This window comes from Lytechinus variegatus, chromosome 2 (genome assembly GCF_018143015.1).
Source record: "Lytechinus variegatus isolate NC3 chromosome 2, Lvar_3.0, whole genome shotgun sequence".
Taxonomy (NCBI): Eukaryota; Metazoa; Echinodermata; class Echinoidea; order Temnopleuroida; family Toxopneustidae; genus Lytechinus; species Lytechinus variegatus.
The window spans coordinates 50,891,023-50,905,358 of NC_054741.1; the positions used below are offsets into that span (position 1 = coordinate 50,891,023).

At 35.5% G+C, this 14,336-nt stretch overlaps 1 protein-coding gene across 1 annotated transcript in view; it reads left to right on the forward strand.

Annotated features, from left to right (window-relative positions):
* The first annotated feature begins 2,846 nt into the window (after positions 1-2,846).
* The window catches only part of LOC121408299 (puratrophin-1-like), a 102,228-nt gene continuing 90,738 nt past the window's right edge, over positions 2,847-14,336 (forward strand). Inside the window, exon 1 of the mRNA XM_041599713.1 lies at positions 2,847-4,694. Within this exon, the coding sequence (XP_041455647.1) occupies positions 4,533-4,694 (162 nt within the window). The 5' untranslated portion in view covers positions 2,847-4,532. The remainder of the gene's footprint in view (positions 4,695-14,336) is intronic.

A 14,336-nucleotide genomic window follows, 5' to 3' on the forward strand; every position in this document is an offset into this window, starting at 1 on the left:
TGAGGTTGGGGAATGGGAAACAATTTTGCATCTCATTTCGATTCCTGAAGTTTTCTTCATATCTGTGAATATTCTAAAAATGAATTTACTGGTAATCTGTACACCTTTTTTTATTTTGTTATAAATTTGCATTTTGTGAAATCTAAACTTTCCCTTCAGGCTTCAGATATAGTAATAAGGTCATAACATGACAGATGCTTCAAGTTCAACTTCTCTTAGATTGTTTATTGCACTCTATCCATTTTTACATGGCAAAATAAATATAGCCCGGGTTTTGGCATCAGGGGATTTTGATTGACGTCATGGAAACTAAGAAGTTGATTGACTTCTTTTGTGAAAGAAACAGGATTTGTGACGACTAGCAGAAAAGAAAGCTATTTCATCCATTATGTTCAATTTATTCTGCACGCACATAAGTTATGGGTCTCCTGTAATTGTGGGTGTGTGCATTGTTCTTTTATGTAATTTTCCATAACAATATAGACGAGATTAAAGCAAGAGACCCCAGAAATTAAACATCTCGAGATATCAGGAAAAGTATTGAATAGTGTAGAAAACATTGTGTATGTGATTGTTATAGCTTTTACACTATGATATGAAACCATTCTCAATCATTGCATGCCAATTATTCTGTAGTCTAGCTATAATATCGTAGCCTTTCAGAGATGAATACGAATGATCGCAGAAAAATTGGCTGTAATAATATTACTGAAAAAAAAAACCAGAGACAAACTCTGCCTATAATATTCATTTATATTTTCTTTCTTCTATTGAGTTCTTTTCACTGCCAGAACAACTTGGCTTATTTATCTTTTGACATGAATAAGGAATGACTGATTTCTCACGAAAGAGTGTCTCGCCTTGTATCATGACACTCGCCTCTGGGGATTCTATCTGTTAGTAGTGGAAGAAACATCATACTCCCGCCTTTGAACAGATATCTCTCTCGTCACAGTATTCATGAAATGTATTCTTGGATGTGACTTTGGCCCAGAATCAATTTGACAGTTGCACTAGCTGTCAAGATTGGGAAATCTAGTCTTTTTGTTGATTGGTATTTAATATGCTGCTGCGTAGACAGGATTAAGAGTTGATGAGCTGTGTCCAGCATGTATTTAAGCTTATTTCAGGGAGGGATTAGTTGATCCTTTGTTAGTCCAATATTGGATGTTTTAACTCATTTCAGTGACTTCGGTCCTATATTTGCTTTCGACGGTACCTGTAATCTGGCATAGAGACTGATCATTGTTCTGACAAATGGCTGAGTCTCAGAGAGCAGACAAATCATTCTGAATGATAATCATCAGTTTGGTGCAAGATTGATGACTGGATGGTTATTGTGACCTGGAAGCCTTAGCAATGTGATGTATTCTTGATGACTCCAAGCAACCCTGAGGATTTGCCCTTCCTAGTTTTCTCATCTCCACACCGTTGTCATCTCATCGTGTCTTCAATATGTTGATCAATCGATGATCATTGATTCTCAGGCCAGCTAACGTGGCAGCTAAGCAAAGATTAGCGAACAAACGGGAGTTATCGCACTTTGGAGGGGCATAATTTCTTCAGATGGGGAGCTGGAGAACAGAACGAGAAATAAATACCCTTCATAGAAAAAAAATCTAGGGCAGCTGGGTTGTACAAGGAAAAGGAATAAGTAATGTGAAGAGCTTCCTGATCTTGTGGTTAGGCCTACATACAAGAATCTCATATTTCGTTCAATATACAAAGAAATAACAGAAATAAACAATAGCTGTGGTATATCCAAAAATAATGAACAATTTCTTTGCAATCAGCTCCTTGTATGTATAATGCATCTTATGATGGAGGAAGGCATACCGACCCACATTTTGAAATGATATCACTACTATTGTGCAGTGATATTTTTTGACAAATTAGTGTTTAAATAACTTTTGATGTAATGTAAATCAATTGATGTTTTAATAGGGATCAGTAATTCTAATCGAAAGCCCCCCTCCCCCCAGTGTTCATTCTTTTATAAACCACTTTGCTATAGGAATTGGGTCATCATGTGTTCAGTGTTCAATTTGCCAATAATGATCATACAGAAAAATCTGTATATTTTTAGGGGTAATGGCATAGAACTCTATATGGAAATGGTAACAACATATCAGATGCTGTTCCATGAAAGCTTTTGTTTATAACCTGTTTGATGATTGCGTTACCAGAGTTACTAGTGAATATGAGAACATGAAGAATGTATCATTGTGGCTGCTGCTGTCTGGCGGTGAAAGCATCTGTTGTAACTCTCACCACACAGTTCCTCAACTCATAATACGCCCAACAAACCAGGACCCTATCCTTCCCATCCATAGTCTACTTTCTAAACCAATTGGCATGTCGATATTTGGAAAAAAAAACAAAACCGTGAAGCATATCATGGAGGTAATATTCAGTGTGCAAAGGGATCTTGCTTGCTCAGAGTACGTCGCACCCTTTTTCTTAGAGCTTGTAAACGAATGTCCCTTAACCCTTCCAAACTATCGGTGCTTTTGACATGTTAGTATGGAATTTGGCTGCCTCTGCTAACCTGCCACGCCCCCTTCATGTTAGTTAGTTGTTCCATTGGTTAGGTCCAGGGAATTGTTCTATCCTTGTTGATGTCATTCTTTACTGCCCATTGGGACAAACAAATTGTTGTATTCAGGTTTAGATTACTTTAATCAACAAGGCCACATCTGTAGTTGGAGTATGAGAGATTTGAAAACAATATCTCTGTGATGCTGCAAGAGAGCAATCCTTCTGTGTATTGTTGCTGAAAGGGATGTCTGATGGCTGAATAAGAGGTTATAACGGTCAAATATTGTCACAAAACAGTGGTCAGTTTGTTAGGTTAAAGATCAGTGACATCATTCAACCATGGAAGTGGATTCTGTTTCAATATGATTCGACCGGGCACCAAGCAGTTGGAGATTTCAGATCATGTGTAGATGAGTGTAGTGCAGTACTCAAGTCTGGAATTTGAGACTAACTTACTAGGGGTTGACAGCACATGTTGTTTATTGCACTGATGCCATTTCACTTCAGATGATCAGCTGGGCTGTTCACTGCACAAGCTAGCTGCTTCCCTCAGCATTCATCAACCAAGCACATGGATCATATTTGTTCAGTTTCATCATGAAGATTAGATAATTTGAGACCTTGTTCCGATGCTGCATCTCTAATCACCTCACTTCTCATCAATTACTTGTTCAGTATGGACCAATAACCAACCCGCAAGGATTTATCAGCATAATTTGATTCTTCAAGATGTTCATCAAGAGAGACAGTGTATTTGCATGGTCCCATACTAGTGATGATGGGTAGATGGAATACTGAATAATTGTGTAAATTATGAACTGGAGTATGACATGAGTTTGAAAATGGAATGAGGATGAGTACTTGTCTGGATGTAATGTTTTATGAGGATAATTTCTTTACAGGAGACTATACTTCTCCTTTTATTTTTTGAGAGCTGAACCAATTCTTTCTGGAGAATGCAGAAGCTGCATCCATCGATTCTTCCATGCTGCATCTTTGTTTAGAGTCTTCCTACCAAGAAGTTCACCACCCACATCCAGGTCTATTTACTCCTTGAATCTGCCAATGCCCACTTATAGATCACATCACTGTCACTCATTAGCTGTTTACACTTTGTTTTATTTATTCAGAGGCTGAAATTATCAACACTTGTTTTCCCTCATCTGAAAGGAAAGTAAAGTCTTCACACTTTGCCTCCAAATCTCACAGTTAGTTGCACACTGTTTACTAAACAGTATTTCCTGAAGTGTTTAGGGCAGGGTATAATAATTTGAAAGAAGAGAGGAATACCATTGAATGGGTCATTGACTCGCTACAATTATTAACTGTTGATCTAGAGCACCTGGCGACTCTCCCTGTCTCATCTTTTCTTCTTTTTTTTTTTTTTTAGAGAAAAGTGTCCATAAAAATTCCTGGTTACATAAGACCATGTAGACCTGTGCATCGATATACTTGCGCTTTTGCAAGATTTTTTTATATTGTGTCTATTTACAATTGAAGAAGTTTCATCAGTAAAAGTCTTGCGTCAAAACTCTGAATTCTCTCAAGGCAGCGCAGTGAGGTGGGACAGTCGACGACCCCATCGAAGGACTGGGAGGAGGAAGGATGCCTCATGTGTGTGTTCTGTGAAGGGTTATCTCATTTGTAGTTATCGTGGAAGCGGCGTGTTAATGAATGATAACCTGTCTGTAATGAAAACAAAGGGAGATTTCCCGTTGTCGCTGTCGACCGCATGGAATGAATCCGAGCTCTGGAATTACTTCACCATCTCTCTTACGAGTCGAATATTAGTATAGCAGGCCAGGAATAGATTCTCCAATTCGATCTTTCTGCCCTTCCTCTGAAACACGAGCATGCATTCAATAAGACATCTCCTGCATGCATGCATAGTGAGGGACCAGTAGCAGCAGTAGAACATGAACATGAAATTGAATTCAGTCGGTAGACGGATGAAACGATGGATTTAAGTTGGTAGTAGCAGGTGGATCGTTACTATGGATGGGTTTCAGGGATGGGTGGGGTTGCTGGTGTACCTATGCAGAGATGTAGCTTCGACCTTACTGGTAATATCCTGCCTTGGTGCGGTAATCCTCAAGATTGCGGATCCTTTGCTGTACCATCTTGAGGTCCTCTGGGATCTATTACAGCAGTTCCAGGTAAGGATCAAAGGTGTTATAACTTGGTTTCCATTAACCCATCCTTTGCAAGAACCAATAAAGGACAAGTCCACCCCAACAAAAGTTGATTTGAATAAATATAGAAAAATCCAACAATTATGACGCTGAAAATTTCATCTAAATTGGATGAAAAATAGGAAATTTATGAAAATTTAACATTTGCTTAATTTCACAGATCTAACACAGTTATATTCACATCCTGGTCGGTATGCTAATGAGGGGACTGATGGCATCACTCACTATTTCTTTTGTATTTTATTATATGAAATGTGAAATATTCTTATTTTCTACTTGTCCTATAAAATAAAAGTTTTATTACTCCTAAACATGTGGTTTAACCATTTGTTTAATATTTTATGGTTCAGTCAAGTTGGTACTTATTGTCAAATCTGTCAAAATTGAAATATTGTAGAATTCAAAAAAAAAAAAAAAGAAATAGTGAGTGAGTGACGTCATCGACTCTCATTTGCATGTCATTGAGTTGTGTATAAACTGTTTTGTGAAAAAAAAGCAAAACTTTAGTTTGTCATAACTTTCTTATTTTGCATCCAATTTTGATGAAATTTTCAGCATTCAGTCAATGGCTTGATAGAAATGGAACATGTCAACTTTATTGGTTAACTCCCATCCTTGAAGTTGAATAAATATGACAGATTTTATATGAAACGTGAGAATTTTTATTCAGAATTTGTGTGCAGATTTCAACATCTTGCAAATTCACATAACACTATACCATAAAACAAGTAAGATCTTTGTGTAAGTATGAATATTAACCTCCAGCATCTACACGAGACAGATTCATCAAATTAAATTTTGGTAATTGCACATTTATTGTAAAAAATAACAATAATATTCTCATCTTTGTCACTTTATATAGGCAATCACAATATGTCCAGAAAACGATATTGTTGAATAATTCTGTAATATGTGAAAACCCACTTCATTTTTTCAAATGATGCATATAGATGAAACATTTTATATTGAATGATGGATTATCTAAATGTGTTTGGCCAAATGATAATGATCATGTTTTTTTTAAATCATAGATCCTATAGACACATCCATAACCGTGGTATTTTCAGATTAGTTCCTGTCATTATTGAAATTTTTATGAGCAATTAGATGTGTGATGTTGTGAAAAAAAATGGTGAGAAAATGTAATGATTTTGCCACAAAATTCACAAGGTGTGTCCCTTTGTCCATTGTAAATAAGAGCCATTGACAATGGTTGTGTTGATGAGATGGTGGAAGTTTAAGAGCAAAACAACATAATTAATCCATTTGTATTGTACAAACAAATAAAAATAAGCATTTCCTGCAATGATCATTGATACATTTGATATGAGAGTCAATTTGTTTGTTAAACGGAACTATTTCCTTGCCCGTAAACATGGAACAATGATTCCATTTAAAAGGTTAATTTAATGACTTACAGATTATTCTAATGATATAAAGATATCTCTTATCATCGTTCGATATCTTATCAGTCCGATCAGAATGGAATTCTGCTAGTCTTGCATGTGAAGCGGAACACAGACAGGTTTTTTGTGCACTTGGAATGGAGCTATTTCTGGTATTTTGAAGCAGCGTGCTCCTGATAAGATATTAATTGAGTGGATTGCGGTATATGGGTGTAATGAAGAGAGATTGGTGAAATCCCTCATCCTCCCTGGTAGATTAAAAAATCATGTTGATTAATTTAGCAGGCTTAGTAAACGTGGAGGGTTGAAGCTAGCTAGCATGCAGGCTCTCCTCATGTCTTGAACTTGGTGTGCCATTCTAGTTTATTAGCTTTTTGAATTTCTGATATTTCTTTGTGAGAATCATTTTCCTTTGGTATATAAAGAATTTAGATTTTTTTTTCATTTTAAAAAAATCATATCGTAGTAGACCAGTATTTCATTCATTGATGTTGTATTCACTGAACATCAAATGAATGGAATTGTGTTTTGGCCAGCATGATTTTATCAAATCCATGCAAATTTTTGATGAGTATAAGTGCAATCAGCATGATTTGTAATTTGTGGGGGGAGAGAGAGAGAAAGAAAGAGAGAGAGCGTGCAAAAGGGGGTTTTCAAACTATTGCAGGTTTATGTAAAAGGAGGAGATGGACATGAACATATAGGCCTACTGTTACTGAACAAGTAAGAGAATTGTCATGTTCTCATCTGATAGGGCTAATGATTTGAAAGTGGTTGCAAATTCTTTTGAAATGGTTTCTATTAATCAATAATTGATGATTTATAGATGACAGTTGTTTAACATTAGTCATTTCATTACAAAGACCTATTCAATTAGTCTCCGTAATAGTCTGTCTTTCAAACCCTTAAAGGACAAGTCCACCCCAACAAAAACTTGATTTGAATAAAAAGAGAAAAATTAAACAAGCATAACACTGAAAATTTCATCAAAATCGGATGTAAAATAAGAAAGTTATGACATTTTAAAGTTTCACTTCAATCCACAAAATAGTTATATGCACATCTCGGTCGGTATGCAAATGAGGGAACTGATGACATCACTCACTATTTCTTTTGTATTTTATTACATGAAATATGAAACATTTTGATTTTCTTGTCTTTGTCATATGGAATGAAGTTTCAGTCCTCCCTGAACAAGTGGAATTCCATTATTTTAACATTTTGTGTTTCAGGCAAGTAGGTCCTAATCATCAAATTCGTAAAATTTGAAATATTCTATTATTCAAATAATAAAAAACAAAAGAAATAGTGAGTGAGTGACATCATCGACTCTCCCATTTGGATGTAGCTGGCTCGTTCATATAACTATTGTGTTAGAAATAAGCGAAACTTTGAAATGGCATAACTTTCTTATTTTACATCCGATTTGGATAAAATTTTCAGCATTATGCTTGTCTGATTTTTCTCTATTGATTCAAATCAACATTTTTCTGACGTGGACTTGACCTTTAAGACCGATGTCATATTATTTCATGTGACATTTGGCACATCACCTGCATGTGTCATAATGACGAGTCAGACACTCTTTTTGAACGCTCAAACTCTCATATTCTTCAACGACTTATCATGATTTCCTGAATATGAGTGTCATGTAATAAGCCAATTATCTGGACCAGTATGACCTCCCAAAAATCATTGATTAGATCATGTTTCATTCTTTTTCGAGTGAACATTTTCATGAGGGAGAGATTATCTTCTACTTCTGTCAGTTGGGTGTGAGACTGTGAGGATATTGTAATCGCTTATTAGTCTCTTAACTTTGCTATTTAAAGCAAGAAATGTTTCTGCTCATCTATAGAATGTGAAGGAAATGAAATTTTGGGTGTAACGCCAATCTGGCATTAGACATACTAATGTTTAATCCCTAATTCCTTATGATAGTATGTTGCTCGGGAAGCCAAGAACATTCATGATAATCATGTATGAGTTCATGTGTCAAATCAAGATTTGGTTCTGAAATTGATAGGCCTACAGGTCAAGATTTTTGACGGACCATAGATGTAGATAGATGAAAAATAATTGATGGAAATACATTGCAGTTGAGATGGCCGATGGAGAGCAAGGAAAAGACAAGGAATATTTCAACTCCATTAGTAACTAACTTGAAAAGGACTATCAGGGACCATGAAAACAGGAGGCCTACATGAAGGTTAATTATCGGTTACATTACAAGGGTGATTAGTTAGAATTCTATACTGAAATGTGAATTCAGCATTTTATTTGAAGTTTACTGCATTAACTATTTCAAAGACAAATTACAATTATGAAACTTGTGATATTTTGTTTGGTATCAAACCACAAATGATTATGACTTACATTTCATCATTTATGTTATGTAATGAAACTTTTTCCTTCATAAGGAACATCCTCCAACAGAAAACAGGAGAGTCATACCCTTTTCATAAACCTATCCTCCAATTAGCTGCCTAAGAGTAATGCGGATAATTCAATAAAAATTGTGTTCATAAACTCCGAAAATAAGCCGCATTATTTTTACGAGCGCCCGTCCTGAAAAAGGTGGATAATCGCCATGACAACTGGACACGCCCCCTCCGATGCGGTTGTGTTGGAAAAGGGTGACCTTGTGACCGCACCATGGCAATTATCCGCATTATTTGAAAATGCGTTCATAAACTCAAAATCTTATCCCGATGCCGCTATTATGCGGATAATAGCAGCATCAGAGTAATGCGGATAACTCTTGTCCTCCTCCAATTTTACGACCAAATTATGCTGCTATTAGCCGCCTAATTCATAGTAAATGGGTTTATGAAAGGGGTATTAGTTTGAAGCAAGAAGGATGTAAAACCCAAAATAACGATTTTACTGCCTTCTGAACATGAAGACAATAAACCCCAATCCAGGGTTCAGGAAAATGAATCATAAGAGATTATAGAATGGTGGCTGTTGATTATCTTTAAACTCATTCCGGAAGTAAGTCGATAAAACAAATAGGTTAATTAACCAAGACATTGTCCAGTGAGAGGCTATCTTCATTCCCAGAATTAGAGACTTATTTTGATTACCACAGTGTCCCATTCATAGGAAATGATGTTAGGTACAGTGTCGTCCAGGTATATGCCTTGACATGCACACATATCCTCCTGATAATCATGTTATTTCAGGCTATGGGAGAAGGGATGTAAGATAACCCCAATATCTGATCACATTGCTGAAAGGCAGGCAACGCAGAACCCTGGCAATAAAGTGCTTTCAGACCCAGTCAGGCACAGTAAATTCTTGGTAATGTGCTAGTGTGAAAGCAAATTTAAGTTCACCCTGACAAAAAAGTTTATTGTAAAAACAGGAGAGAAAATTATAGCGATTATTGGTTTGAGGAACATCCATCAAAGACTTGTGCTAGTGTGAAAGCAAATTTAAGTTCACCCTGACAAAAAAGTTTAAATAGGAGGGAAAATTATAACAATTATTGGTGAAGGTTTGAGGAAAATCCAGCAAAGATTAAAGGAGTCATTATGATTTTAATATTTTGATTAGTGGTGTCATATGCAAGCAGCTTTCTCAAGTATCCTAAGATAAAAAAAAGTATTTCTAGGCAGGAACAAGTCCCCTAAATCTATCGGTATTTAGTGATTAGGGGGGTATGAAAGCACATTCTATGAAGTACCCATAGATGCTCTGACAGGCAGGTCAGAAGAAATGTAATGTTTTACTTTATGAAATTACCTATCTCAGCATCTGCCATGAAAATTTTTATTTTTTATTTTTTATGTTTTATTTTTATTTTTATGATTATTCTAAAAGTGAAAGCTTTGAAGGTTTTGAAATGTGTGTGCAACTATACAGCTCCATTCTACTCTGCTGCTTTTCTACACTTAAATCTCTTTTGTTGTATGTAATATTTGTCATGGAATTAGTAGAAAGTAACTCAATTTGTTTTTATTTCTGTTGATCTTGAGGAGAAAGCAGCGGATATTTGTTTTTTACTTTCCTTTTAGATGTGTAAGTAGTCAATATAGGCAAGAGGGATATAGGGGCAATTTGAATTTCAAGTTTCAGTTTTGGCTCGATAATTGGTTTGAAGTTGGAGGAGTTTCTGTCAATTAAGAGGATTATTGAATTGAATTTAGGATTACCCCATGGAGAGTTTGTGATAGTTTTCTTTAGACCACCTTTTTCTCTCAAGTACACAATAGAGAGTCTTTCTTGATAGTCTTGATTTCGAAAAAAAGGCAACAGCTTTGGTTTATATCACCCTTTTATTCTGTTAAATCTACTGGTCAGGTATCTGCAATTATGATAAACAGATGGAGAGTTAACATTCAAACTTTCTTGGTCAAAAATAGCATCAGATATAGAGATAGCAGAATATGGCATGAGGTTATTAATGTCATTACAAAAAAATTTTCACACACATACACAAAGGCGGTACATGCAGTGTATCAGGGAAGATGTAATCTTAATTCTTCAACATCTATGGTAGATGAACATTTTTGTAACAATATTGCAATCTCTCTACTATCTTAAGGTAGTAAATCATTTAAAATATGGCTTCCTTGTCAACCATTTTAATCCTAGCATAAACAAAATAATAAAATCTTCACTCACAGTCACAACACTAAAGCCGGAATGGCATGGGGTACATGATAAATCTATCTGCTGTTCTTGTTAATGTGCTGTCATGACATTCAAGAGGCAGGAGTGAATAACATACAGTCTCAAGCAAAGAATGTAGCTTGCTGTTGTCAAATTTCCAACCATTTAAGGACCTTCACTCGGACATGCAATTATAAGCATGAAATGGGGATTCCATCCTTTCATGGGTTGGCCTGATTTTAGAAAGGAACCTTGTGCTGACAAGTTCTGCTTTATTAAGTGAAGTTGTCTTTAATTGAATAAGGCAGTTAGAATTTGTACAACTTAGCCTATGATATGTATACATACATTTTAACACTTAATAATATACTTCCATTTTAACATGCCCAAAGTACTTGACAATATAAGTAACAATATCATTTTACTCTCTCTAATATAAGAATGATATTATATTTTACCAATAGATCAGAGAGAAAATCAAAAGCAACTTATGAATATCATCTAATTTGAATATTTTCTTTTTCATATACATGTAGACCTGTGTGTAAAAAAAACAATTTCACAGACCCCACAAAATAATTCTAAGAGTGTTTGCACATCCAAGGGGGGGGGGCAATGCCTGCTCTATCCATGACTCTCTCCAACTCAATTAGTAGTTATTTTATGCTTGACAAAATATGTTGTAATAGGAAAAATGCTCTCTGTGAATGTTAGTGATACACCATTTTTGCTTGTCATTTTTTCATAAAGTGCCCCCCCCCCCCGATAAATCCTAAATCTATCCAGTGTATGGTATACTTGAAGTATCGATTAAGGCTACGCTTAGACTGCTTAATATCTTTCAGTCAATTTTAGATATTGATATGGATTCAAGATATTAATTGCATAGCCAGGGCACTGTATTTGCCAATTTGAGGAGCGTATGAGAACCTGATGTAGACATAACGAACGCTAATTACCTGTGTCACCCTATACAACACGCAGGGGTTCCGCTGGTACAACATCACTTAGAGTCATTTTCAATTACATACAAAGTTCACAACCTTTATTTCTAACCAGTCTAATAAAGGTAACCTTTAAAATCAGGATTATTAGTAAATTGTATTTTTAACTATTACAGTTTTTAAAAATATGTCTTTATCTACATGATACATGACTCTGTGCTTGTCTTGCTATTTTACCTACAAATTTTAAGAACCAGTTGCGGAAATCTTATCAAAATTGGATGTAAAATAAGAAAGGTTAAAATGACATTTTAGAGTTTTTCTATAAATTAAAACAATATACATGTACTGCAGTAACAGATCAATATGTAAATGATTGTCTCACACTCATTATCTAAAATTATAAATCAGATAGAATTTATGATGGGGGAAATCTAAAAAATTTTGCATGATATTGGAGGAAAATAGGTGATATATTTAAATTGTTTATTTATATTTATATTTCATGTAATAAATACAAAAGACCTAGGGAGAGTGCAATTTAGTAAGAGCCCTTTGCTGTATAGCACCCATGAAAATGGGATAATACCCTCATTTTACATTTAATTTTGCTGAAACTTTCTGTGACGTGTTTTAAAACATTTTTCTTCATTTATTTACAGTTGTTGGGATGAACTTTACCTTTAACCATCTTCTGGTTTTGAACTTACTATTACTTCATGTATATTCTGTAATGAGTAGGGACATCTATTGTGTTTGGAGATCAGACTAGCCTATTAATACATTGATTGATAGACAGAACCATACCTTGCATACCTTACTGCATGCCTGACATAGGTGTGTAGAGGATCGATGATTGATGGGGGAAGGATGCATCCAATGTAGGATCAATTAGAAATCTTTTTTTGTGTGTGTTTGTATTGGACAAGGAGGGTGAATAAACAAACCTAACAGACATGAATGATTGCAAGAATATTAAAGTTTCTTGTTTGTTTATATCAGGTTTATTTTAGGAGAGGTAATGAAGATTCATATAGATATGATGTAAGAAACAGACACCGTTCTCATTGCAATTTCTAAAACTGGTTTACTGGAAACTTGTCCAGGAAACCAGTTTGGAAGATAACTTTGCTAGCGTTCCCACTTGATCACACGAAAGTGGTTTTCAAAATCACTTCACATAAAGTGATCTTGTTGCTATGGCAACACTTTCACTGGGGTGACACATTTCGCGCTAAATTCGAAACCGCGGCATAGGCATTCTACACCTGTCTTGTCGCGCTCAAAGTGTGCGAAGATCGCTTCCTGAATAATGGTTGTGTCCTCACTCACTTATGCTAAAAGTTTGAAGAGGCAAAGTGATCTTGAAAACTACATAGCGAGTTGGTTTTCTGAACTGGTTTGGAAGATCGCTTCCAAGATCGTTTCGACCGTTCTCACTACTTTCCAATAATCTAGTTTTAGGAAGGTAGTGATAACGGTGTCTATAAGGCACAAAAGGCTCTGTATCACTGTTTCCAAATTACACCAGACTGTTTGATTTAGAAATTGTAATTTTGGTTCTTCAGTTCAGATGTGTGGGTACCCATTTTATAACTTCATCTGCCTTTTTGTGCCAGTAATTCAAGGGGGGAGGGAGGGAACTCATCCATATTGTTATACACACTCGTGACCAGATAAACGCCTAAAAAGTAGGTTTTCCGGTTAAGATGTGATATGCATAAAAACTAGGTTAAGAAACATGAAATAATACTACACAGATTTTGTGATGATGATTCACAAAACTAGCATTGAAAAATATGATTATATTATTTACACATGTTTGTTTGGAAACCTTGTGTGAGGAAATAAAATACTGCCTCAATTCAAGCTGTAGATAGATTGCGGCACAAATAAATATATATTCCCTACCGGTCTGACTTTGTTTATATGCTTTGTATGGAGTCAGTACAAGGTATATTGATATAAGAGCGAGGTCCATATCTGTGAATTATGTTTCGAGGCATGGCTTGCATTGATGCCATCTTACTCTTATTGTTGATAGATTTGGTTAGGGAGTTTCTTGTAAACAGAGCTCAATATAGAACTCCTCGTCTCAGAAGAGATGCGGGTTGGATCGATGGAGGATGTGTTCTCCAGGAAGAAGTTAAAGGGGAATGAAACCTTTGGAACAAATAGGCTTGTGTAGAAACAGAAAAATAAAAAAATAAGAATAAAGAAAGTTTGAGAAAAATCGGACAAATAATGAGAAAGTCATGAGCATTTGAATATTGCAATCAGTAATGCTATGGAGATCCTCCCATTGGCAATGCGACAAGGATGTGTGATGTCACTGATGATTAACTTTCCCTTTGGTGGACTATAAAATACCCACAAAATGTCTCTTATTGCTTTTTCTTATGATGATACAAACCCTTTATCCATGATGTATTCTGAAAAAAAAAAGATTACATGCCCTCATGTAGAAAGAACACATGATCTATGGATAGATGTGATAAAAGAGGCAATTCCAGTGAAATATATACTAAAGTAATGGGGAGAGTTGTTCACAAGTGACATCACACATCTTTGTTGCATTGCCAATTTGCTATCTCCATAGCATTAGTGATTGCAATATTCAGATGCTCATAACTTTCTCA